The following is a 26565-nucleotide window of genomic DNA, read 5'->3' on the forward strand; positions in this document are numbered from 1 at the left end:
TTCTCTTGACCATAGTTGTTAATGGGACGTTAATTAATCAAGCAAACAATAAATCAGACAGGAACAAACACTGTATTCCCCTTCGATTTCATCGGCAGGGGACTAAGACAGATCCCTGGGGGACTCCAGCATTAACAGTTTTAAAAGTAGAGAAAATGCTTTCAGTTTATTTCAATCATATGTGACGGTAAATGATTGATATATAATTACACCTTCTGTCACCAAAGTAATTAAAGTTGTATTGCTGCTACTTTCACTGTAACGATATGTAAGTTAAACATTTGATATTTAAACATTGACATGTAACTTGATGATTTAGCTCCCCAAAAGCATATGTCGGCCTATAAGAGAGCCGAAATCTAGGAATCATATATTTTTGGTTTTGAATAAAGCGCCTTCAATCACCGCCATGTTCAGTGACTTCGGGTTATGTCGGATTCCGAATCGTATAACGTGACTGACGTTCGACACGACCTGCACGTGGTGAGCCAGGTAACTAGCGTAAGAGCACATGTGTTTGTTTACGTTTTCCTTCTGGCTTATATCAGCAAATCATGCTGGTATATGTCCACAGATTGAGTATTTGAAACATCCAATTTACACATTACCGTAAAATATTGTCTGTATCTAATATTGTAATGTGCTAGCATTATTTTCTTTGTAGATAGAGTCTGATGAGGTCGACCACATGTTTTGTTTATGAAAAATTGTTGATATTTTCTCTTGGCTTCACAACTCTCGTTTTACTTCGAGATTGTCGCGACGATGGTCGGAAGAGTTCGGAATGATTCGGCATCTTTCGAGCCTATTTTTCACGTGTACACGTTAAAAAGATTTTTTACTTTTATAATTAAAGATACTTCCAGTGCTGCAACTTTATAAAAAATGGTACAATTAGAAAGTTTAAAACCCAGGCAGACGGAGAAAAATATGTATAACACTTAAACAGTTTTCACTATGACGAAAAAAGAGCGAAAGTTATAGACCATACAACTTTAAACATCAGGCAACTCTGCTTCCTGATGCTAACATGAATAATACTAGTAAAGAAAAACGTTCTTGTTTACTTACTTTAGCTAACTACATAGTATGTTACACTACAATGTGAGAATTTACAATATTCATCTCTCGTTTTAAACTTGTTTGTGTGTTGCACCTAATATACAAGGTTGTAATAACAAAACGAAAAAGAAAATAAACAGTCTTTCTTTCGTTTTTGTCGTCAAACTTGATCATCATCTTTTGGTATGTCTTTTAGTTTCAATGTCCCTCTCATCTGTATTTAAGCTTATGTGTATACCTAGATCTAACATGTGTCGTTGATGAAACACTAAACACTGGGAACATTACGTTCACGTTCATTTTATATTGCTTAGCGCTATGATGAAAGTTGGTGTGGTAGTGATATTTGTTAATGTTCAACCCTATTACATTATCTCTTCCGTTATCATCCTGCTCTAAACTTCAAATTTCATAATAAGACGTGGTAAATCGAGAAGGAGGATTCCGCCGAATATCAGGGAGAGAAGCGTAACCCCTAAATATCCAACGTAGGCCGATGAGGGTCGCGGATCACTTGCGCTCGTCCTCTTCCGTAACGTGGAGGATAATCCCTCTTGGTCAACCATCGTTTCCTGCTTCAGATTGTCCAGTTTGGCCTGAAGTTCCTTAGTGATGTTTGTTATCGGGTTGATAATAATGGTATAGTTATTGGTGCACTGACATTTGCAATCTTGGAGAGAGGATGTGGTGCTTTCTTCATGGTTGGCTGTTCTTGTAATTGTGCTCGTAGTTGGGCTTGTTATTGTGCTCGTAGTTGGGCTTGTTATTGTGCTCGTAGTTGGGCTTGTTATCATGCTTGTTGTAGTTGTGGCAACGGTGGTGGTTGTGGATGAACTGGCACTGCTGGTTCCAGCTGAAACGTGAAGTGTTTTATTCTGCTGATTATATCCATAATTTCGATTTAATACATATCTGATTAACTCATATTAAAAATCATATTAGATAATAATGTGTAAGAAAAAAATAAAAATTTACATGTCCATTACTACATAGGATAGCTAACAGGATTTTATGGCCCCGGACTATTCAGAACCAAATAAGGACCAATAACGAATTCCAGGGATTAAACAATGTACATGTAGTTATGCCTTAAATTCCTATACGACACAGGTTGGCAAAGTCTTGAGACCAAAGTTATTTCGTACAAGATTTCTCCTAGTCTAAACGGATGAAGGTAAGGATTACATGTGATAAAATTAATCTTTCATCTCCTCTTTAATTTCTATTTTTTTCACATATGAATGTGAATTTTCAACATTTCTTAAGATATCTTTGCATTGACGTAACGTAGATATGTTTTATCTTATTGGCATTTCATTCTGACAATACTTAAACCATGATAATTATGATAGAAAATAAAAATATTTGATAGATCAATATACTATTCTTTTACAAATTGACCAAAAGAGATTAAAGACTCACGTATGTGGACGTAGGCAGGGGAACATACTGCCACAGAGGATTGGTAACAATCATGGTATCGCCACTTCCTAGAGTACATATCGATTACGACACAGTCTCCATAATCTATGGGAGTTGAAGTTTCCCATTCAGCCCATGTCTGTAGTTGTCCACTGCTTTGAATCTCCAACAAGTTAAGGGCACTATCATACTTGGTGTAACCTACAAAGGCCGTACTGAAACAGATAATATTAATAGCAATATGGACGCAAAATTATTTTATCAATTTTTAAATTTACATTGACATAATCTTTTAACCATTTTGTTTTGAATAATTATGAATTTCATTGTTATATACATTCAACTTATTTGAATTGTATTGCTTTTAAAACATCGACTTGCACCGTCATAATTTATGGCGTGACGCTTCGTTATTTTTTGTTTCACTCAGAGCAGCAGAGAATCACTTAACCACCAGCTGACAGTAAATTTTCATTTTTTTTAACTGATTTTTTTCTATTCTACTGAAACACATACACCTACGCAATATGCACTTTTAACAAATACGTTTACATGCAATAAACACTGTATATTCATACATGCATACGTACATACTCCCTCACATACATATATACATACATACATAAATGCCGCGCGCACACACACACATACATACATAATTCATACATACATACGTACATACACCCTCACATACATACACACACCATCACACATACATCACACATACAAGGTGAGTGTTTTGGGAGACGGTATATACATACATACATACAAACACATTTTACATATTAATATAATATGCATTGATGATAGTTTGTTTTATTCTCATTTTCTCATCACGGTGATTACTTTTCTTTTGATTTGTAATACTATATATCAATGACAATGTACATATTTTTTTCTAAAATAACCTTGCCTGAACGGCCCTGTAGTTAGGGCGTTATAATTGTACCTGCTGCCCCTATTGCATGATCGTAAAAGGCGACTAAATTTAGGATCTTATCTTTTCTCTTCTTCCTAACTGACTTTATCTTTCCTTATGCCTCCCTTGGCACCGCCTCACTTTTGGCCTTGAGTTGAGCGTTCGCCCCTGTGAGGAAGGCTCTGGGTTCTGTCCCCTGGCCGAGACACACCAAAGTCTATAAAAGTGGTAGTTTCTGCTCATGCTTGGCGCTCAGCATACAGGGAGTGGGGTGACTGGTTCGCCCGTTGTCAGTAAAATGTGACCGGGTGGGGTGTGTTGCTTGGTGTCTTCGGCGGCATGCTTCAGTGATATAGCATTAAAAAAGGGCAACAGCTCCACTATACAAGAAGGCACAACATGAATATACCGCAGTCTCCCAAAACACGCATCTCGCAAAACAAACACGCAACACATCGCATACATGGGAGGCCGTCCTCACATGACCATAGCTGTTAATAGGACGTTAATTAATCAAACAAACAAACAAACCTTGCCTGAAGCATGCCTGTTTATACAAAATCCTTATCGAATGTAAATATATAGTTTCAGGCCAAACATCTGACAAAATGATTCAAAAGTTCACTTAATATATTTAATTTAAGGTGTTTACGAGTACGTTAAACTGAACAAACTGAAAAGTATTAATTTATTTCACAATTTCCTTTAACATGTATGCCTGCTAAAAACAAATGCCCACTGCACATAGTGCATGTAGCAGGCTACACATATGACATACTTATACAAAAATTATTACAAAATTTTCCTTTAAATGCGCTTCGTTATTTTTAAGTATGTTTTTCTCGCCCGTATTGAGATAATATGATATTGTCGTATATTAAGCAATTGTTTTCCAAGAAATCAAAAATTGTCAAATAAAAATACATTATCATTTGTCATCCGTCATCTGATATATTTTATCACACATTTTCTACATTATGCGTTCTTACTACCTGTAATAGTAGGTAATACTACTACTTTGTAAATATTGTAAATAATAATTGTAAATATTGTATATATTATACATTTTTACTGGTCATATGTGAGATGAGTCTTTGACACAATATGTTATGAAGTCTAAATAAAGTCTAGTATTATTATCCAAGGCTTGATTATCTTTAAATAATGTCGTATCGTAATTGCTGCAAGGAATCCAAATTTCTTGTTTGATGTATATTGTGTATATTTTCCCCAATAAACATGTTTTAGTTCGATATTAGCCATTTTTGTATTTGTATCCGACGGAAATGTCAATATTTCAATTTTTCGGTGAGTTCAGGTTTTGATAATTATTCATTATTAACCTCACAAACGTGTCGATTGTTCAATCACCCTTGATCTTTCAGGTGAAAGTCTGTGAACCAGGAACGCCCTTCTCTCCTTACCTACTAATAAAGTATATCTAAGACGTATTTATTATTCCAAGGCGTTTTCCTGAAAATCTCATGTTAAACAGTATACAAAAATCAGATGGAAACTATTTCATTTACATCTTACATGCTTGTACCTTTGTGTAAAGAGTGCAAGGATGTTTTGAGAATTATACACATAATTTTATTGAATGTAAATAATTATTATTTAAATAATTTTGTTATGGTATCAATATGAGAACACTCAAGCACATTATATATGGTTATAAAATCCACCAAAGAGATCGTTATGATATAAATATTGTTTTAATTCTAACACGTTAAATTATTTATAAAGTAGATCTGAGTGAACAATAAAGTAACATAGTGAATGTGATGTCAGTATTCAGATCCGAACAGAAAAAAAAAAAAAAACATGAAATCATAAATCAATTGTACCGACTGTTCGCGCGGAAGTGGATAGAGTTGATATGACCAACACTGACACCTAGCTCTCGGTATAATTGATAGGTCAATCGGTAACTAGTATGGTTTTTAAAAAGCATTAGCATGTTAGTAAGTGTATTATTGAACAAAATAATAACAACAATGTATTAAAGATGAAAGCTAAAAAGAAAATAAATTATTGTGAATTACAACGATTAGAAAAAGAGAAAGTTATGAAAATTGGCTGAAGCAAAATAAAGTTGGTAAGTAAATATCGCAATACAAAACGTGAGGACGATGCGTGTTTAAACCGTTTTGTATATGTGCGTGTATATATGTATATGTAAAGTAGGTAGATGTGTTCGCGTGCCGCGTCTATGTTTATCTTAGACAAAGTATGCAATTATAAAGATAAATCCATGCAAGTTAAAAAAATAAGTGATAAAATTTCGCAAACAGACCAGGAAAAACAAATGAGTTGGGAACTGATTTTTGCTTGCCCTAATCAAGTCTCCAGCTCTGAGTGTAAAAATGAAAAACAAAGTAGCAGTGATTTTTATATTTGATCTGTTGACCCCAAATTCAATCCCAAACTTTATTTTCGCATATGATACCTTTACGTGACCTTTGATACAAATCCATCCATTCCTTCTCAAGTTATAACCTGAAAATGAAATCCAGACAGACGGCATGGACTAATAACATGGATTTTCAACAACAAAAAATGTATGGAGCTACCTTAAAATCAACGCTGACAATTATCATCAATAAGTATCCCTGATTTCGATCTTAATTATTAACTGTTCACAAGCACAATGGTACGATTTTTGTGTCGCCTGCAACGAAAGGGCGACACTTAGGTATCACTATGTCGGCGTTCCTGTCGTTGGCGTCGTCGTCCGGGAAACCGTTTTCGTGCTATAACGTAGTATTTATTGTCCGAGTTCAACCAAATTTGATATATTGCTTTATATCAATGAGATCTCGGATAACTTAAATATTTATCGTCCATTTCAACTAAATTTTATAAATTGTTTTTTTATCAATGCGATCTTGGATGAGTTCCTTAATGGTCAAATTCCGACAATATTTGCAAGAGTTACGGGACTTTAATGTCGTCAAAACATGGTTTCCGCTCGATAACTTTGGTATTTATTGTCTGATTCAAACCAAGTTTGTTCGATTGCTTTAAGAATATATCAATGAGATCTTACATTTGTTCGATACTGGTCAAAATCCATCAATATTTACAAAAATTACGGGACTTGATGCATGCTTCAGTGATATAGCACTATAAAAAGGACAAAAGTTCCACTATACAAGAAGACACAACATGAATATACCGCAGTCTCCCGAAACACGCACCTCGTGCAACATACACGCAACACACCGCATACATGGGAGGCCGTCCTTACATGACCATAGCTGTTAATAGGACGTTAATTAATCAAACAAACAAACAAACCTGTATCTTTAAATAACATTTTTGTGATGCTGTACAGACGACATATCCACATACGTGGAATTCTTGTTAATGTAGGATTGGTATGTTTATTTTATCTTAGTACGTTGTAAGCCTGGATTGAACTTTAGTGGCATTTGGATGTTATGGCTGGCTTTGTTATACAAATGCTTTCATACATCTACACTTTAACTCTCATCTATAAAACAATATCCTTTAATGGTTTGAAATCAATCATTTTAATAATCATTTATACAAAATGTATACTATGATATTTACATACTATTGAATATTAATGATATCAGTAGGGAAAATAACATAAAACGTTGTTACATTCTGAATTATTAATTTCCTTCTGTAAACCACTTACCATTTATAATTTTTGTCTCGTTGAGTTCAGCATATTTGCCATTATATAAATTCACGATCAAGGCCACTTATTGACAATCTGATTAAAATACAGTTCCTTATAACCACTCCGTTATATAAAGGATCTGACAATATCCCATAGGGGGTCACGTTCAGATGACCTTTATACCACGTGGTCTTCATATAAGATACATTTTAAACGCCTTGTCACATCCATTGAAAACGATATTTCGTCCCAATACATATACAACTAGCTTTATTGTGCTCTTTGTGCGAGATGACTACGTAAACCAAAATAATTCTGAAAGTTTTTTCAAACTATTTCGTCCCTGAATTTTGCAAGTAGCAATTTGATTGGCCTTTTCCAAAGGTCACCTGGACATGACCCCCAATGGGATTTTCTCAGAACCTCTTATCAAACGTAGTGATAATAAGGATCTGTATTTTAATCAGATTGACTTATTGACAATCGTGTTAGAATTGTACCTGCTGTGCCAATATTGCATGATCGTAAAAGGCGACTAAATTTAGGATCTTATCTTTTCTCTTCTTCCTAACTGACTTTATCTTTCCTAATGCCTCCCTTGGCACCGCCTCGCTTTTGGCATTGAGTTGAGCGTTCGCCCCTGTGAGGAAGGCTCTGGGTTCTGTCCCCTGGCCGAGACACACCAAAGTCTATAAAAGTGGTAGTTTCTGCTCCCGCTTAGCGCTCAGTATACAGGGAGTGGAACGACTGGTTCGCCCGTTGTCAGTATAATGTGACCGGGTGGGGTGTGTTGCTTGGTGTCTTCGGCGGCATGCTTCAGTGATATAGCACTATAAAAAGGGCAACAGTTCCACTATACAAGAAGACACAACACGAATATACCACAGTCTCCCAAAACACGCACCTCGCACAACACACCGCATACATGGGAGGCCGTCCTTACATGACCATAACTGTTAATAGGACGTTAATTAATCAAACAAACAAACAAATTTGAGTAAAGTTTTAAACAATTATTCACGACAAATTTTAATTCACATTCCAGCACTCTTGAAATAATGCCAACATTTGTATATCTCACAAAAAAGTGATTTAAGCAGTATGCAAGAGTTAATATATACCACGCAGCTTCATCAAAGTGTGCCCATTGTAGTGTCAAGGCTATTACAGCTGGCATGTCAAGTTCTTTTCTATCGAGATACATATTGATATTGTCTTATACTTCATTAGTTATCTTAGAATACAATCGGTTTTGCGTAAGAATTCCGGCTTCATTCTATCAATATACGAAATTGCAACCTTCACTTCGGATTTGCTGTAGTGTCGGTATTTGCTTTCAAGGAGGTTTGAATGACGACCAACGTTATTTTGTATTCTTAAAGCAGCATTGATCCGTTAATCACGATTATATGGCTCAGCATACGGGGAGTGAGACGACTGGTTTGCCCGTTGTCAGTATTTTGACCGGGTCGGGTGTGTTGCTTGGTGTTTTCGGCGGCATGTTTCAGTGATATAGCACTATAAAAAGGGCAACCGTTCGACTATTCAAGAAGACACAACATGAATATACCGCAGTCTCCCTAACCTTGCACCCAGCACAACATACACGCAATACACCGCATACATGAGAGGCCGTCCTTACATGACCATAGCTGTTAATAGGACGTTAATTAATCAAACAAACAAACAAATACGGCATATACTTCACTGCATGCCAGCTATTTATTTTATACTTCTAACTTTCTAAAAATAATAACTTAATAAATTAATCAAGACCCCAATCTAATTGAAATACAGATCCTTATAACCACTCCGTTCAATATAAGATCTGACAATACCCGATATGGGGTCACGTTCGGATGACCTTTTACCACGTGTATTCCAGATCAAATACATTTTTTACACATTTCTACGTGAATTGTTAACGCCATTTCGTCCCAGTTAGCATATACATTTAGAATTGTTGTGCACTTTTGGCGAGATGACTATGTACAAGAAAATTATTTAGACAGTTTTTTCATACTAGTTCGTCCCCAGTCAAGATTCTGGCAGTGCCAATTTGATTGGCCATTTCCAAAGGTCATCCTGACGTGACCCCTAATGGGATGTCCTCATATCAAACGTAGTGATAATAAGGATCTGTATTTTAATCAGCTTGTCAAGAGCCTGTACTGTGAAACCTTAAAAAACATGATAATTTTTTATGGCTCACCTAACCTCTTTTGTATTCTTTGTCCTTTGATATATTTAAAGCTAATACTAATTTAACCAAATTGGAAATACATAAAATACTTACCCAGATGGGTTTCTTTCATCTAGCACGCCGAGCACATATGTGAAAGCGGCAGGATTTGGAATATATGCCAGCTTGCCGCCCTTTGATTCGCATTTGTAATTGCCTGACTCTGCACTTCCCAATGACGACTCAAACCAATAGCAAATATCGCCCCGGACGGGATCGGAGTAAACCCATGACGTTGATCCACAGTTGTGATAAGCTATAAATGTACAAGCATGTGTTCTAGTTGATGGGGGAAATCCTTCACTTGTTTATTTATCAAATTCATCCGAAAAATTGGGCCCTGCAGGTAGGGCGTTAGAATTGTACCTGCTGCCCCTATTGCATGATCGTAAAAGGCGACTAAATTTAGGATCTTATCTTTTCACTTCTTCCTAACTGACTTTATCTTTCCTAATGCCTCCCTTGGCACCGCCTCAACTTTGGCCTTGATTTGAGCGTTCGCCCCTGTGAGGAAGGCTCTGGGTTCTGTCCCCTGGCCGAGACACAACAAAGTCTATAAAAGTGGTAGTTTCTGCTCCTGCTTAGCGTTCAGCATACATGGAGTGGGACGACTGGTTCGCCCGTTGTCAGTATAATGTGACCGGGTGGGGTGTGTTGCTCGGTGTCTTCGGCGGCATGCTTCAGTGATATAGCACTATAAAAAGGGCAACAGTTCCACTGTACAAGAAAACACAACACGAACATACCGCAGTCTCCCAGTACACTCACCTCGCACAACATACACGCAACACACCGCATACATGGGAGGCCGTCCTTACATGACCATAGCTGTTAATAGGACGTTAATAAATCAAACAAACAAATTTTGACAGGTATTTGAAATGCCGTCGCAATAATTGTAATGTTTTATACGTACGAAACATGCAATAAGCGCAATAATTTTTGAACGCACAATTAGGTTCTTTCGTTTCTTTTAGATATAAATACACTTCAAAAGTAAAAATTCATATGGTGTAATATGTATCCCGTCCTAAATATGTAACTTTATTTGTTCTTTTGTGTCTTGACAACGGGGCAGATCGAACATTCATCACTACTTTGTCTACACTGTTAGAATTACTTCTTTGCCCTATATTTACTACTTTTTACTATATTTTTATCCTACCAACATATGTTCATAAAGATCCAGTATTATCTGGAAAACAATCTTTCATATCACTCCCTTCATCCATACTCAACTGATCTTTATTTAAGTTTTCTTTCTACAGGAACTTGCTATATAAATAATTTGTTTAATTATTTGTTGTCATTATATTGTAGCACCATATAGGAAATACATCACTAAGTTGGGATAACCTGTGTTCGATGGTATTGTACATAAGAATGACTTCCGTTTGAATCGAATCAAAAAAACACTTATCAAAACTAAAGAAAAGTATTTTTGAATAATAGATTTATCATACTTAAAATTACAAACTAGATACTTTTCATATAGATTCGTGAAATGAAAAGGATACCCGAGAAACAAATTATAAGACTTCGTTTCATATCCCCAAAGTTAAAACGAAATATCGGATATGTTAAATTATTTTCTAAAAATATTATACATAGTTGAAAAGTGTTAACATACCTTTGACTTGCAAATTGATATACAGCAACACACTTAGAAAATATTAAAGTTTCATGATGTTGTCCATGGCATCACGTACTGTTTTTTATCGCTTTTAAAGGGAACCACACTTTCGCTGTTGGATTTAATACTTATATACAGATATATTACTGATTTAATGCAATCAGTGTCTGACGATACACATACCATCTTCAAACAAAGACTATCGAATTATATGTTGACCTTCCGCTGATGTCCATGAAACCATCTTCAAACAAAGACTATCGAATTATATGTTGACCTTCCGCTGTTGTCCATGAAATATTTGCTCTACTTTCAAAACTATTTTGTTTCATATGTCCAAAACGGAAGCTCTAAAATCCATATTTCCTTTCGAAATTGTCGACAGGAAATTTTACACAAAATATTCATAAAATAGCATAAAGATTACAATTTGAAACACTGCCAAAGTAACCTCTGAAATGAAATTTTTGTTTAATTATGGGAACTAAGCCACTTACTTTAATATTCGTCCTTCTTTTCCGGAACTAATGATTATAAAATTATGGATTATGAAAACATTCCATGTTATAAAATGACATTATACCGTACCTAATACTGATGCTTTAACTCAACTATGGCTCACGTGGCTCAAAAACGTGTTTGATAGGAAGTTGTAATTATTTAGAACACAAGCACTTATAACAAACATAGAGTTTTCCAAATATAAGTTCTCACTTTCAATATTTATTTTCTGCAATTGTTTAATTTGCAAGTGGTGTATATCGCTTTTATAAACAAAGATAAGGGGGAAAAAAGTAAAATAAATAAATGAAAAACAAAATAATAATAAAAAAACTATTTAAAAGTGTATGTAACTTGATGTCAGCAGTTGATTCTAGCTGAGTGAATATCCCATTTATATCTAATATACGTAAATACGATTTAGTAATAACTGTCTCAGCATTTTTACTTGTTCGTGACCGTTGATAACACCCACTCTGTGTTTTCGGGGTCACCTTCAAACAGCACAATGATACACTTTCTATTCGTACTAACCCGCGCATTATGACGAGATGTTATATATCATAGGAATAGAATTTTGTGTTTCAAAAACATTACCATTATCATGATGTTTATTCCACACATAAATGTCAGATCAATCAATAAGTACTTTTCTAAAATGTATCCTTTCTTATATTAGTTTTAAATAATTATGGTAACGAAGTATCGACCTATCACCCCCTTATTCCATAACATTATCAATACAACTATTTAACGAATTTCATGGATATCTAAAAACGGTATTATACTAAATATAAATGTTTGCTTATCTCACAAACAATCCAATTGCATGTTGGTAAGATTCAGGACTTTTCCATTTTCAAACCTTGACCGTTTTGAGAAATTATTGGATTGCAGGTAGGGCGTTAGAATTGTACCTGCTGCCCCTGTTGCATGATCGTAAAAGGCGACTAAATTTAGGATCTTATCTTTTCTTTTTCTTCCTAACTGACTTTATCTTTCCTAATGCCTTCCTTGGCACCGCCTCACTTTTGGCCTTGCGTTGAGCGTTCGCCCCTGTGAGGAAGGCTCTGGGTTCTGTCCCCTGGCCGAGACACACCAAAGTCTATAAAAGTGGTAGTTTCTGCTTCTGCTTAGCGCTCAGCAAACGGGGAGTGGGACGACTGGTTCGCCCGTTGTCAGTATAATGTGACCGGGTGGGGTGTGTTGCTTGGTGTCTTCAGCGGCATGCTTCAGTGATATAGCACTATAAAAGGGGCAATAGTTCCACTATACAAGAAGACATAACATGAATTTACCGCAGTCTCCCAAAACACGCACCTCGCACAACATACACGCAACACACCGCATACATGGGAGGCCGTCCTTATATGACCATAGCTGTTAATAGGACGTTAATTAATCAAACAAATCTATCAATATTACTGTTCACTTGGTCATATTATCCAATACATTTTCTCAACACATCTTGATAGTTAAGTTGTCGAAAAAGTGACAATAATCCTACTTGGTTCCATATTTTAGGTATGAAAAAAATATTTAAAAGTATTTTCATTGTTTTTTATTTAAAATAAAATTGATGGTTTTCGTTGTGTAAGTCAGAATTAAAAGTGATATGGTTCGTATTACGAAAGTAGCAATGTTTGATCCAGGTGTCTAAAGGCACACTGCTTTCAAATACAGAATCAATATGAATTGCTTTTTATGAGAAAAGAAATTAATACCGGATATTACACAAATATTTATGTAAGAGGTGAAGGTCAAAAATTATAAGCACACGTAGCTTATTGATTTTGTTTCCTTTTATTTCGTTCTACATTTTAAACTGCAGAGTAAGCAGTGTCATAACACAACGCTTTATGTACTGAAGTGAAGGCAACGGACCATCCGTCAAATGTTGACTTTTTTACTGATACTATAACCCATGTAATGCAGTAAGGTTTAGGTTCTGACACACCATAGTCATAAAAAGTGGTAGTGTCTACTCTCCTTCCTTCTTCCTAACGTTTCCTTTAACACCGCCTCAATTTTGGCCTTCTGTTGAGCGCACGCCCCTATGAGGTAGGCTCTGGGTTCTGTCCCCTAACTGAAACACACCCAAGTCTTTAAAAGTAATAGTTTCTGCTCCTGCTTAGCTCTCAGCATCAAATGAGTGGGACGACTGGTTCGCCCGTTGTCAGTATAATGAAAAGCGGCCCTGTTACCTAGGTAGGGCGTTAGAATTGTACCTGCTGCCCCTATTGCATGATCGTAAAAGGCGACTAAATTTAGGATCTTATCTTTTCTCTTCTTCCTAACTGACTTTATCTTTCCTAATGCCTCCCTTAGCACCGCCTCACTTTTGGCCTTGAGTTGAGCGTTCGCCCCTGTGAGGAAGGCTCTGGGTTCTGTCCCTTGGCCGAGACACTCCAAAGTCTATATACGCTCAGCATACAGGGAGTGGGGCGACTGGTTCGCCTGTTGTCAGTATAATGTGACCGTGTGGGTTATGTTGCTTGGTGTCTTCGGCGGCATGCTTCAGTGATATAGCACTATGAAAAGGACAACAGTTACACTATACAAGAAGGCACAACATGAATATACTGCAGTCTCCCAAAAAACATACACGCAACACATCGCATACATGGGAGGCCGTCCTCACATGACCATAGCTGTTAATAGGACGTTAATTAATCAAACAAACAAACAAAAAGAGACAACAGTCCCACTATACAAGGAGACACAACACGAATATACCAATGCAATGTTTGTTGGTTTGTTTAATGAATCAATCGCATCCTTAATGTTTCCTTGTCCTTGGGAATAGATTTTAAAGCACATGTTCATATTATCTATTACATTAAAATTTCAAGAGGTTATGCAATACTGCTCACTTGAAATTATATCAGATTGCAATCGAACGATTGATATAGCGTTCATACTTCCATGTTTGAATGTTTATTCATGCCTACGAAACGTATTTTATTTTTCCTAAATTGTACCTGCTGCCCTATTGAATGATCGGAAAAGGCGACTAAATTTAGGATCTTATCTTTTCTCTTCTTCCTAACTGACTTTATCCTTCCTAATGCCTCCCTTGGCACCGCCTCACTTTTGGCCTCGAGTTGAGCGTTCGCCCCTGTGAGGAAGGCTCTGGGTTCTGTCCCCTGGCCGAGACACACCAAAGTCTTTAAAAGTGGTAGTTTCTGCTCCTGCTTAGCGCTCAGCATACAGGGAGTGGGACGACTGGTTCGCCCGTTGTCAGTATAATGTGACCGGGTGGGGTGTGTTGCTTGGTGTCTTCGGCGGCATGCTTCAGTGATATAGCACTATAAAAAAGGGCAAAAGTTCCACTATACAAGAAGACACTACATGAATATACCGCAGTCTCCCAAAACACACACCTCGTACAACATACACGCAACACACCGCATACATGGGAGGCCGTCCTTATATGACTTCCGGTATGTTCAGCTAAGGAAGACACGTGAAAGTTCGCTCAGCGATAATTTGTGATTTTTAGAAGCTACATTGAAGAAAAAACACTGTGGAACAATTAATAATGTGAGTAACCTGTCCATTAATCAAACTGTATACGTTTCTGACGAAAATTGTCCCGTAAAAAGGAAATATAAACGTTTTTCTTTCGACTCACTATCTGGCTTTGTGTGCTATTTATAGCCCGTGTGAGCGCGTATACATACACACCTGTGTCGCTGTGACGGTGACTGTCGCACCTGTGTTATCCAGTTTAAACCAGTTTATCAGGGTCACTTTACCTACAATATGTCCGGGCCAGCAAATGCTACTGGAATTCCTGATTATGCTTGCTCCAATTTTTCGGATATCTCCGCTTGTTTCAAAAACTTACACATGAGTATCTCGGCAGAATTTGCAAAAACAAATGAAAAAATCAAAGAAGTGGAGCAACGTGTTGTAACGTTAGAAGCATCCGCGACCTGGGCTAATGATGCGATCAACGAGATCCACAATCTTCACTTTCCAAAGATAAGAGAGGAAATGGCCACAATAGACAATAAACGTATCCAATTAGAATCGTGGGGGCGTAAATGGAATCTCATCGTGAGGGGGATCCCCGGTAAGATTAATGAACTACCAAAGGACACTAATGTAGTGTTTCGTAAATTTCTCGTCAACGAACTAAAGTTAGACCGAGATTATGCCGGCGCGATTCATAGACTCCCCACCCCCACAGATGACGAGAATAACAAAAATGGCCCTGCAGGTAGGGCGTTAGAATTGTACCTGCTGCCCCTTTTGCATGATCGTAAAAGGCGACTAAATTTAGGATCTTATCTTTTCTCTTCTTCCTAACTGACTTTATCTTTCCTAATGCCTCCCTTGGCACCGCCTCACTTTTGGCCTTGAGTTGAGCGTTCGCCCATGTGAGGAAGGCTCTGGGTTCTGTCCCCTGGCCGAGACACACCAAAGTCTATAAAAGTGGTAGTTTCTGCTCCTGCTTAGCGTTCAGCATACAGGGAGTGGGACGACTGGTTCGCCCGTTGTCAGTATAATGTGACCGGGTGGGATGTGTTGCTTGGTGTCTTCGGCGGCATGCTTCAGTGATATAGCACTATAAAAAGGGCAACAGTTCCACTATACAAGAAGACACAACATGAATATAGCGCAGTCTCCCAAAACACGCACCTCGCACAACATACACGCAACACACCGCATACATGGGAGGCCGTCCTTACATGACCATAGCTGTTAATAGGACGTTAATTAATCAAACAAACAAACAAACAAAAAGAATAACAAAAACATCATAGTTCGTTTTATGTCTGGTGGATCGTGACACCGTACTCCAACAAGCTTTCAGAGAACTCAGACGTGGATGTGGTAAGGCCGTGGTCACGGATCTCGCTCCTGAGGTAGCTAAACTTCGAAGTACTCTATTGAAAAAACGAAGGGACATGCCCGAGGAAGAGAAAAAAACCACCCGCCTGGTATATCTGAAGGAAGCTCCTTTCATCAAACTCGTGACAAAAACGAAATGACATTGGTTTGTACAAAAACAGGTATTTGCGTACATAGGTCTTTGAAAATGGACAAAATTTACAAAAACAATTCCAATGTGTGTAAAAATATGTATATATATGTTTTTGGGTCATCAAATATGTTGAAAACTTTAGTTAAAATTTCAAACCCATAGAAGGAACCTGTGGTTAGATTTCTTTTCCTTGACTTTGTTTATATCTCACAAGTACTGTGACATTTAATACTGAGCCAATAAATGTAATGATTGTCATACATGTAGATATACGAGATGGGTTTTTTTTACCATGATTTCTTATGTTAAAGCTGACAATGCAAGTTAAAATTATTAACATGATTTTTTTTTAAAATAAGTATACTCGTTTTTCCAAGAATCGTTTATGAGACATTCCCCGGTTGAGGACAGCCATTTTTGTTTTACATTCCGACAACTCACCGACCCCTATATAAAGCGCGTGAATCGACACACGTGCGCTCATTCATGTACCTATACACCTAGCAGTCCACAGGTTATGTCACCTACAAATAGGTAAACAAAACCCTCACCTGTAAAACTATATGGGACTTTTTTAGCAAGAAAACATGTCAACTCCTCGAAGTTGTCATTTAGATGTTTCTCAAAATAAAATTCCAACGCAAGTGAATAGAAATCCAAAAATAATCCGTCCACATATCTCCACGTATATCATCGTACCCGACGCACTCAACTGACCATCTACACGTGACTACGTACCTGATCCGAACGAGCAACAACTATCAAGGACACACACGTGTCGTTGTACATGTACGTGTAAAACTTAGTGTATATTGAAGTGTTTTATTAGTTCGTATTGGACATATGTTGGGATATAGCTGACAACACATTCATCTATTACTTCAATGAAATATTGTCAGGTGAGTGCAGTGTTTATTTTCAATTTGACATTGTTATTTGCAATATCGGGGCATGTGTATCTGAGACAAGATATGTTTAGAATGATACACGTGTGTCAAGTGTCCCGTGCTTTATATAGGGGGTTGGCCAGTGAAGGTTACTAAGCAGAGCAAAAGAAAAATGGCTGTCACTTCCTTAGATACCACACTGTAATAACTAGGGGATGTCTCAGAAACAATTTTTGAGAAAAAAAATATTTCGTTAATATTTTTTTTTTAATTTCAACTGCATGTTTTTAACTTGCATTGTCAGCTTTAAGAAAGGATACTTTAAATATTATATTAAATAATAACCTAATTCTCTGAATCCAGTATTGAAAAAACATCCCGTGTTTTCTATTTAAAAAGGTTATATCAAATCTATATATTTGTGAAAATGAGATCTATTTTAATAGTTTCTCAAATCTACATATGTGTGAAAATGAGATCTGTTCCATCGGATAATTATTTGAAGCGTTCACTTCTAAATTTAGAACGAATATTTTGCTATATTTTTAGAAATTAAGAACATACAGTACCAGGTAGATACAGAGATTGTGATGATCGACCGCATCTTCCAACTTACCTAGTTTTTTTTGGTCTAATTATGACGTAATTGCACTTTTTTACTCTGGCCATATGACATAATAATTTAAAATTATTATAAAAAATATCTGAGTTTTGTTTCCAACAAATAGCCCTATAATTAACTAACACGGTGGGAAGATCGGTTTTTCTCCTCAATCTGTATAGCTGTGATCAAGAAATTCTAATTTATGATTAAATATCGCTGCTGTGAGGTATTAAATGAAAACGATGACCTTTTATTTTGAGTTTATAAAAATCCTGTGTCCCTATCGCTCACACGGAAACCCATACAAATATTAGCACATCGTTTGGAGAAGAAGTGTTCTTACACCATTCAATGTAAAAATGCAAATTGATCATACTCTTAAAAAAATGAGGTTTATTAAATTCCATAACACAAACGTGGGTGCTAAATAAAATGTTTTAGAGCTTTTGCATGGATTTCCTGAGTGAGTGCAGGGTAGATGTGCGATATGCAACTGTACTAGGTCAGTCAGTACGTAGGTCAATCGTGCACTCATGTGTGTATGTACCTGGTCTCTAACATGTTTTATAGAGTAACACGTGTAGTGAGTGGTCGCTATTATTTAGATCTCGGAGCGTATATATACCTTACATATGTTATTACAATTAAGGAGGTTATTAGAACAGCATCATTACTCATAAATGTCACTGTACATCTTGATGAACGCAAGTTTGAAATGTATGATATTATTTCGTCTTATGATAAAAAAATCACGAATATACCATGAATAAGTCGACTATTTATATATGTTAGTGTACACGTGTGTCGCCGTTCGGAACTCGTCGGGCATTCTCGTCTTTTTTTTTCTCCTTTACAGAAAGGCCCGAAGATTCCCGATTGGTGTGTCGCGTTAAATATTATGAATGCATCAGATATTGGAAATATCACTTTTTTGTATCGAAGACACATTATTTGTTTATGTTTTATTAGTCAGCGACATACGTGCAAAGATTCATAATACATTTTTGCTGTTACATGTTGCTATATAAATATTATATGTGTGTAAATTTTATGAACTCATCAGATATTGGAAATATCGTTACCTGTATCGAGAATAGGTTTTTTGTTTCTGGGTCTTTTTAGTCAAGCGACATACGTGTACATAAAAGTACATAACTATACATATTATAAGTGTTTATTTCATCAGAGTAGCAAAAAGTAAAGAACTTTTCACAATTATTTGAAATTATGCACAATGAAAGGAAGTGTATTAAAATGGGGGAGGGTGGGAGGGGGTTTAGGGGACCTTTCAAAAAATCTATGTTCACACTAAATGCAGTGCCGTGGTGTTTCTTACATTTATACACAATAAAATCGTAACGCTGGTATATGATGGAGGGTAATTTGAAAATAGGTTGCTGCAATTGTCGAGGATTATCTTCAGATAAAATAAAACGACGTGATTTCTTTGTAACGTGTAGAAGCAAGTATGATATCACAGTATTAATCGATACCCACTCTAGTAAAGACGCTGAAAATTACTGGGCAGCGGAATGGGGATATACAGCAAAATTTAGTTCTTTCTCTAGCAATAGTCGGGGGATAGCAGTTTTATTCAACAACTCTTTTCAATTTAAAATAGTTAATGAGATTAATGACATAAACGGAAATTTTTTGATTTTAGAAATTCAATTATCAAATAGAACTATTGTTTTATGTGCAATCTATGGACCAAATGAGGATTCTCCGGCTTTTTTTGGTGATATAGAAAGAAAATTAGAAGCTTTAGGTCATGATTCCATTATTTGCTGTGGGGACTGGAATGTACCACAAAATTACAATAGGGACACAACTAATTATAAAAATAAAAATAATCCAAAAAGTCAAGAAAATATTCATGAAATTATGGCAAACTTGGATGTTGTAGATATATGGAGAGACAATAACCCAGATAGGAAAAGATATACATGGCGTGGACCTCAAAATAAACAGGCACGTTTAGATTATTTTTTAATATCATCTGATCTTGTACCATTTGTTAATGACACTGATATAGGAATTGCTTATAAATCTGACCATTCTCCGGTAACTTTATCATTACAATTTATTAATCAAAAACGCGGTGCGGGAACGTGGAAATTTAATAATTCCCTTCTTTATGACCCAACTTACGTCCATCAAATAAAAGAATGTATAGCTGATACTTTAAATTTATATAAACTTCCAGACGATTCCGACACTCCGAAATTTTCTATAGACGATCAATTATTATGGGAAGTTCTAAAACTTATGATAAGAATTATAAGAAAACACTAAATATTAATAAAGAAAAAGACGTCGAGGACAAACTTACAAAATTATATCGTGAAGAAGATCCAAATACACAAGAAGTTGAAAGATTAGAAAATGAACTGAAAAAACTGAGGGATGAAAAAATAAAAGGTTTGATTATACGATCAAAAGCCAAATGGAAAGTTGAAGGCGAAAGAAGCACGAAATATTTTTGTAACTTAGAAAAAAGGCACTTTACAGAAAAAACTTATACCGAAACTTTTAACAGATGAAAATGAAGAAATTACCGAAATTGAGAATATATTAAAAGAACAAGTTAAATACTATGAGAATCTGTATTCTTCCAGAAATTCCAAAATCGAAAATATTCATGTTGATAATTTCTTTGATGACGAAAACCCGTTTAATTATAAATTAAACAATGACCAGAGATCTAAAATGGAGGGTAAACTAACTAAAGCTGAATGTCTTAAAGCCTTAAAAAATATGAAAAACTCAAAATCTCCTGGTTTAGACGGTTTCACCTCAGAGTTCTATAAATTTTTCTGGAGCGATATTAATATATATTTACTGAATTCTTTAAATTTCGCATTTGACTCGGGACAATTATCTATTTCACAGAGACAAGGGGTTATAAACTGTATTCCAAAAGAAGGTAAATCAAAATTATTTTTAAAAAATTGGCGACCCATCTCATTATTAAACGTCGACTATAAACTTGCCTCAGCAAGTATAGCAAACCGGATAAAACCCTGTTTAAATGACCTTATAAGCGATACCCAAAAAGGGTTTATGAAAGGACGATACATAGGGGAGTGTACTAGACTTATACTTGACCTCATAGAAAAAATGGATGAATGTGAAATTCCAGGTTTGTTAGTTCTTCTTGATTTTGAAAATGCCTTTGATTCTCTAGAATGGCAGTTTATTCAAAAGTGTCTATTGTTTCAAGGTTTTGGTACTGATCTGCTAAAATGGATACAAACTTTCTATACCAATATATCTAGTTGTATATACAATAATGGTCACGGATCATCTTTCTTTGACATTAAAAGAGGAGTTAGACAAGGTGACCCTCTTTCGCCGTACATCTTTATTTTGTGTGTCGAATTGTTGAGTTCCTCTCTAAAATTTAATCCAAATATTAAAGGAATAACCATTGATAACTCACAATATCTAATTAGCCAATATGCCGATGATTCCTCTTTGTGTCTTGCTGATGATGAGCAGTCTTTAAATAAAACCTTTCAAATTCTTGATCTTTTCTGTGAATGCTCAGGTCTGAAGGCCAACTTAGAAAAAACTCATGTTATATGGATTGGGGTAAAACGGGGTTGTGGGGAGGAATATCTTCAGGAACGTAACTTGTTCTGGAATCACAGGGGGAAATTTAAACTATTAGGCATTTCATATGATTTGTCCGAAACTGATATAACTCGCAACAATTACGAAGAAAAATATAATTCAGCCAAAATGCTACTACTGGATTGGTCCTTTAGAAATCTTAGTTATATAGGTAAAATAACGGTCATAAAATCTTTAGTGTTACCAATTTTCACTCATCTGTTTTCTGTTTTACCTGACCCACCAGATGAATTCTTTCAAAAGTTACAAAAACTATTTTTCAATTTTGTATGGGATGGAAAGAATGATAAGATAAAAAGAAGCATCATGTATAACTCATACGAAGACGGAGGTCTCGAGATGCCACACGTTAAAACGTACTGCCAAGCTTTAAAATTCACTTGGATACAAAAACTACTAAATCCCAGTAATCATTCGCCTTGGAAATTGTTATGTAGTGATAAAATACAAAAATACGGTGGAGATAAATTATGGCACTTGAATAAAAAACGGATTAAAGAAGGTGGCTAAAAAATTCAATACATTTTGGTGCAATGTTATCTGTATTTGGGCAGACATGGTAGACGTTTCCCCCACAACCCCAGATCAATTCCTTTCTGAACCAATATGGTTAAATGACAACATTAAAATAGCAGGTAAAGATGTTATATACTATAATTGGATCAATAATAATATTTTTTTTATAAATGACTTATTTAATGAAAGAGGTGAATTATTAGACCTTCAGGATATTCAAGGTAAATACAATATTGAAATACCATTTTTAGACTACTTTCATAAGATTTTTTTTGTGTTGTTGTATATTGTTGATGATGATTGTTGGTTGCTTTCGGACCGTTGGTATTGGTTGAATTAGCAGGTCACAAAACAAAAAGTTCGATTGGCTTGTACTAGTTTCTTGTATTGTTAATTTGAATTGGTTTTCATATCATAATTTAATAAAATAGTGGCACATTGCTTAGAAGGTAAAATTAAAGTTCACTGATATTGGTAATCCAATGTAGACACTGTATATTATGTCCGTAGATGGCAATCCAACAATAAGTCCATAGTTTCACACTTGTTCTCTATTTGGAAATCCAACATTGAAAATATGTAATAAATGTCCGATGGTGGACCGTCCTGTCCGGTTGATCGTTGGCAATCCAACTGGCGTCCAAATATCAAAAGGCGTTTTTATGAAGTGACTACTGTCCAGTTTGGCAGGTAACTCCGGATGTAAGGTTAATTACATAACAATTGAAAGTCTTGACAATAGAGTGTGCGCTTTGATATAAAAAGACTTTCCAAGCCTTAATGACACCAACGTCTCAGGTAGAGATATCGACACTTTGATTGACACGTGAAGAATTGAGCGTCATATTAATTGGCGGTAATTCCACAAAGATAAGGACATAAGGTAGATATAAAGATCTGAATAATTAACTATCAAAACATTCACAGGTAAATTATACAATTATGTAAGAACAATAAACGTACGAAATTTCGCTATGATACTACTATGGATTAAAAACTGCTATCCCCAAACATTGAAAAACTAGTATTATACAAAAAGGATGTAAATTGACTGAGGTAGAAAATAGATATATAAAAATCTTGAAAACAAAAGAGAAGGTAACAAAAGATTTCTATCAAATGTTAATTAAAAAACAGCAAACATTACCACTTAATAATATTTGTTAAGTGGCAAGAACATATTGGTCAAAATATATCTGAAGAAAATTGGAAAATCATTTTTAATCTAGCCTTCTCCATCACCGATGATATTAGTCTGCAGATTCTACAGTTTAAAATCTTACATAGAATTCTATACACTAACTCGAGATTACTAAAAATGAGAATCGTTGAAACAGAATCATGTAATTTTTGCGGTGTACACAAAGAAACCATTTTGCATCTCGTTTGGGATTGTCCACATGTACGCTCCCTGTGGAATTTTATTAGTAATAAGTTTACTTCAAATTGCAATCTAAACTTTCCAGTAACAGCTGTAGCTATACTTTTTGGTGTAGATGAGACAACCCTGAGTGATTGTATAAATATTTGTATCTTAATTACCAAAAAATACATCTACTCGTGTAGAGCAAAGTATTCTGTACCTACTATTGAAGGCGTTAAAAATATGTGCTTATACTATAAGAAAATAGAAACCCAGTGTATTAAATCATACTCCTTGTCAAAAGCAGCAAAAGTTACTTCAATTTGGTCAGAAATCACCACTGCACTGCAATTAGAATAATATGTATATTGAATAATATATCTTCATACTATTGAATGATCCAACAATGTGTATATATATACGTAACATGTTTTATGTACAATGTGAACGGGAAAAATAAAAGAATTACAAAAAAAAAAAAAAAGATCCTAAATTTAGTCGCCTTTTACGATCATGCAATAGGGGCAGCAGGTACAATTCTAACGCCCTACCTGCAGGGCTCAACCATGTATGAATCGAAGTTCTCGATGAATCGAACTTTTTTCATGGACCATTTGTTATAGAATCATAGGTAACTGACACTCGATGATTCGAATAAAAATTTACCTGTACAGATCAGGTGTTCGCCGATACCCCGCGGCATGCTGTCACACCTAGCTGTCTCGCAACGGTCCTTCGCCGGACAATAGGGATTATGACAGCTTGTGTTGCTAGCCTGATATCACCCAGCAGGCACATGACGTCGGTTAGACGTCGTAGCGACGTTGGATTTTGGTCATGACGTCGGTAACCTTTATACAACGTCCCGACGACGTCAAAGTCCGACGTCTATATGACGTCGGATTTTAGTCACTTTTCTATTAAATTTGATCGAATTTATTTCAAAAACCATACTAATATAGTTCATATTGATCGCATAAGGTCTTTATGTCAGAAAATGCATATTTGAATAGCAACATATCAAATTAAACCAATGATAATCTCACTCCGCTTTTGTCTCTGAAGCCGACTGTGGTACGTGTGTGTAGTACGTTTGCGCTTTTGCACAGCTCGGCAACAGCATTAACAGGCAAATAACTTCCTCTCATTTTCCTTCTTGTGACACGATGATAAAGGACAGACTACCAAGGTAAGTTCTCGGATATTTTGTTTACATGTACATGCACACATTCGCCAATATAACGATAGTCAAGCGTACATGTACGTACAGAGATCATATTATGTAATCGGATACTCGGCGAAGATGAGGTAAACACTTGTGTTTAGTTGGGTATATGCATGTGTTCGTGTTTCGTACTGTAAATAATGTATACATATATAACTATTTACATCAATAAAAAGATTGTAATAATGGTTTTTCACTCACTTAAAGAGTATTTTCTTGCATGATTTCAGATATTGTAAAAACCGAATGTACACGCTAGCAACAGCAGCCAACTTACCTAGTCCGCGTCGCGGGGTCGTGGGTCCGTTGGTATTGCTGTAGTACGTGGTATATGTCGTTAGACAAGGGCTCCAAATCCCGGCTGATAGGGTGTTGTGTTTATCACGTCCTCTCAGGTCGGGGTCTAGCTTTGGAACTGGAGCTCTAGCGGGAGCCCCGACGTCATTTCCGGTGGTGTTCGGCCAGGGGTCTCCGGGACGCTTGACATCCCTGGGCAATTTCACTACATTCCTCCCTCCACTTTTTTTTGGGGGGGGTCTGATGTTCGTTCCCATGAACTGGTTCCGGCTCAGGGCAGAAGCAGAGTATTCGGTAAACGAGGCTCTGGTGACGCAGGATCTGCAGGACAAAGGGTACCAGCTCAGGGCAGAGGCGGGGGATTCGGGAAAGGAGGCTCTGTTGATGCAGAATCTACAGGACAGAGGGTTTAGACAGAGGTGTGTGGCGGGCTGGCTTCTCAACCGAGGTAAATGGCATAGCCCAGGGATCAGAGGAGTCTTGGGGATCTGATGTCCGTTACCATGAACCGGCTCCGGCTCACGGATCCTAGTCGTTTTGATGGTCCACCGTCTCTGGGGGGCCACCTGCATCCGGGGCACTCTAGTGGAACAGACGGAAGGCGTTCTCGTCTGTTACTTCCAGCACGGCCGTCATGTCCAGGTCTCCAAGGATCTCCGCTACGCGCTGAGCGGTATACCCCAATTATTGGGGAGCCCCATGTGGAAATCCCGGTGCCGGGAAATAAGGGGCATCCGTCTCCAGGATGAGGCGATCCCTGGGGATGGCTCGGAGAGCCCGCTGCTGTGCTGGCTGAAAATGATGGACCATCCCAGACACACTGAAGTAGGTGTTCGGGAAGGTCTCCAGCCAAGAAAGGACGATGTCTTGACTCCCCCCGAAGCAGTGGAGCTGGATCCGTTTGTCCTCATGGCCTAGCAACTTTGCAGCTACCAGGCGTAACGCATAGTTGTATCCAAAGAGGGCCGTAGGGTCATCCCGCAGGCTCCGTATATGTAAAATCAGGACCTGGTGAGGCAGGATTTGATGGTCTCCCAGTACACTCACCTCGCACAACATACACGCAACACACCGCATACATGGGAGGCCGTCCTTACGTGACCATAGCTGTTAATAGGACGTTAATAAATCAAACAAACAAACAAACAATGATGGAGCAGTCTCCGAAGCTGGCGTTCCTGCTGCACCCAATGGTCAGGGGAAGCGACGGACAGATCGAGACCGACCTCGCCAAACCCCTTGATGTCGGGTCTCCGGACTCGGTCCAGGAACGCGATCTCCTCCTCGGATGTAAGTAGGGCCTTGGGGTGGGCTCCAACGGCCACATGGTACCCGTCTCCGGTCACCTGGCGGATTTCCACGTCCGATGGGTAGGTAGAAGGGTCGCAATAAACGGCGACACCGCCGGTCATCCTCGCCCTCCTCTGCTCCTCAACAAGGGGTGACGCTACCTCCACGTCGTGCACCGACGTGGTATCTCCTAAACCCAGCCGTTTGTGGGTCCTGTCCAAATGGAAGTGTGTGTCAAAGGCTGGGGGAAAGCAGACAGCTTATGGTTCATTGAGACTTTGAACCTCCTCTCCCTCCACCACGAGCACCTCGTAGGGGGCGGA

The 26565-nt window shown here is 37.1% G+C and overlaps 1 protein-coding gene across 1 annotated transcript; it reads right to left on the reverse strand.

Annotated features, from left to right (window-relative positions):
• LOC138336483 (uncharacterized) lies at nucleotides 1-25524 on the reverse strand. Its single transcript, XM_069285981.1, has 4 exons — nucleotides 24933-25524; nucleotides 9352-9553; nucleotides 2485-2699; nucleotides 1-1915 (listed from the first exon to the last, which is right to left on the reverse strand). Exons 1-4 carry the CDS (start codon nucleotides 25522-25524, stop codon nucleotides 1458-1460), a joined length of 1467 nt encoding a protein of 488 aa, XP_069142082.1. The 3' UTR covers nucleotides 1-1457.
• Nucleotides 25525-26565: the final 1041 nt, after the last annotated feature.

The sequence above is a fragment of the Argopecten irradians genome, chromosome 12 (assembly GCF_041381155.1).
Source record: "Argopecten irradians isolate NY chromosome 12, Ai_NY, whole genome shotgun sequence".
In the NCBI taxonomy this organism is placed as follows: Eukaryota; Metazoa; Mollusca; class Bivalvia; order Pectinida; family Pectinidae; genus Argopecten; species Argopecten irradians.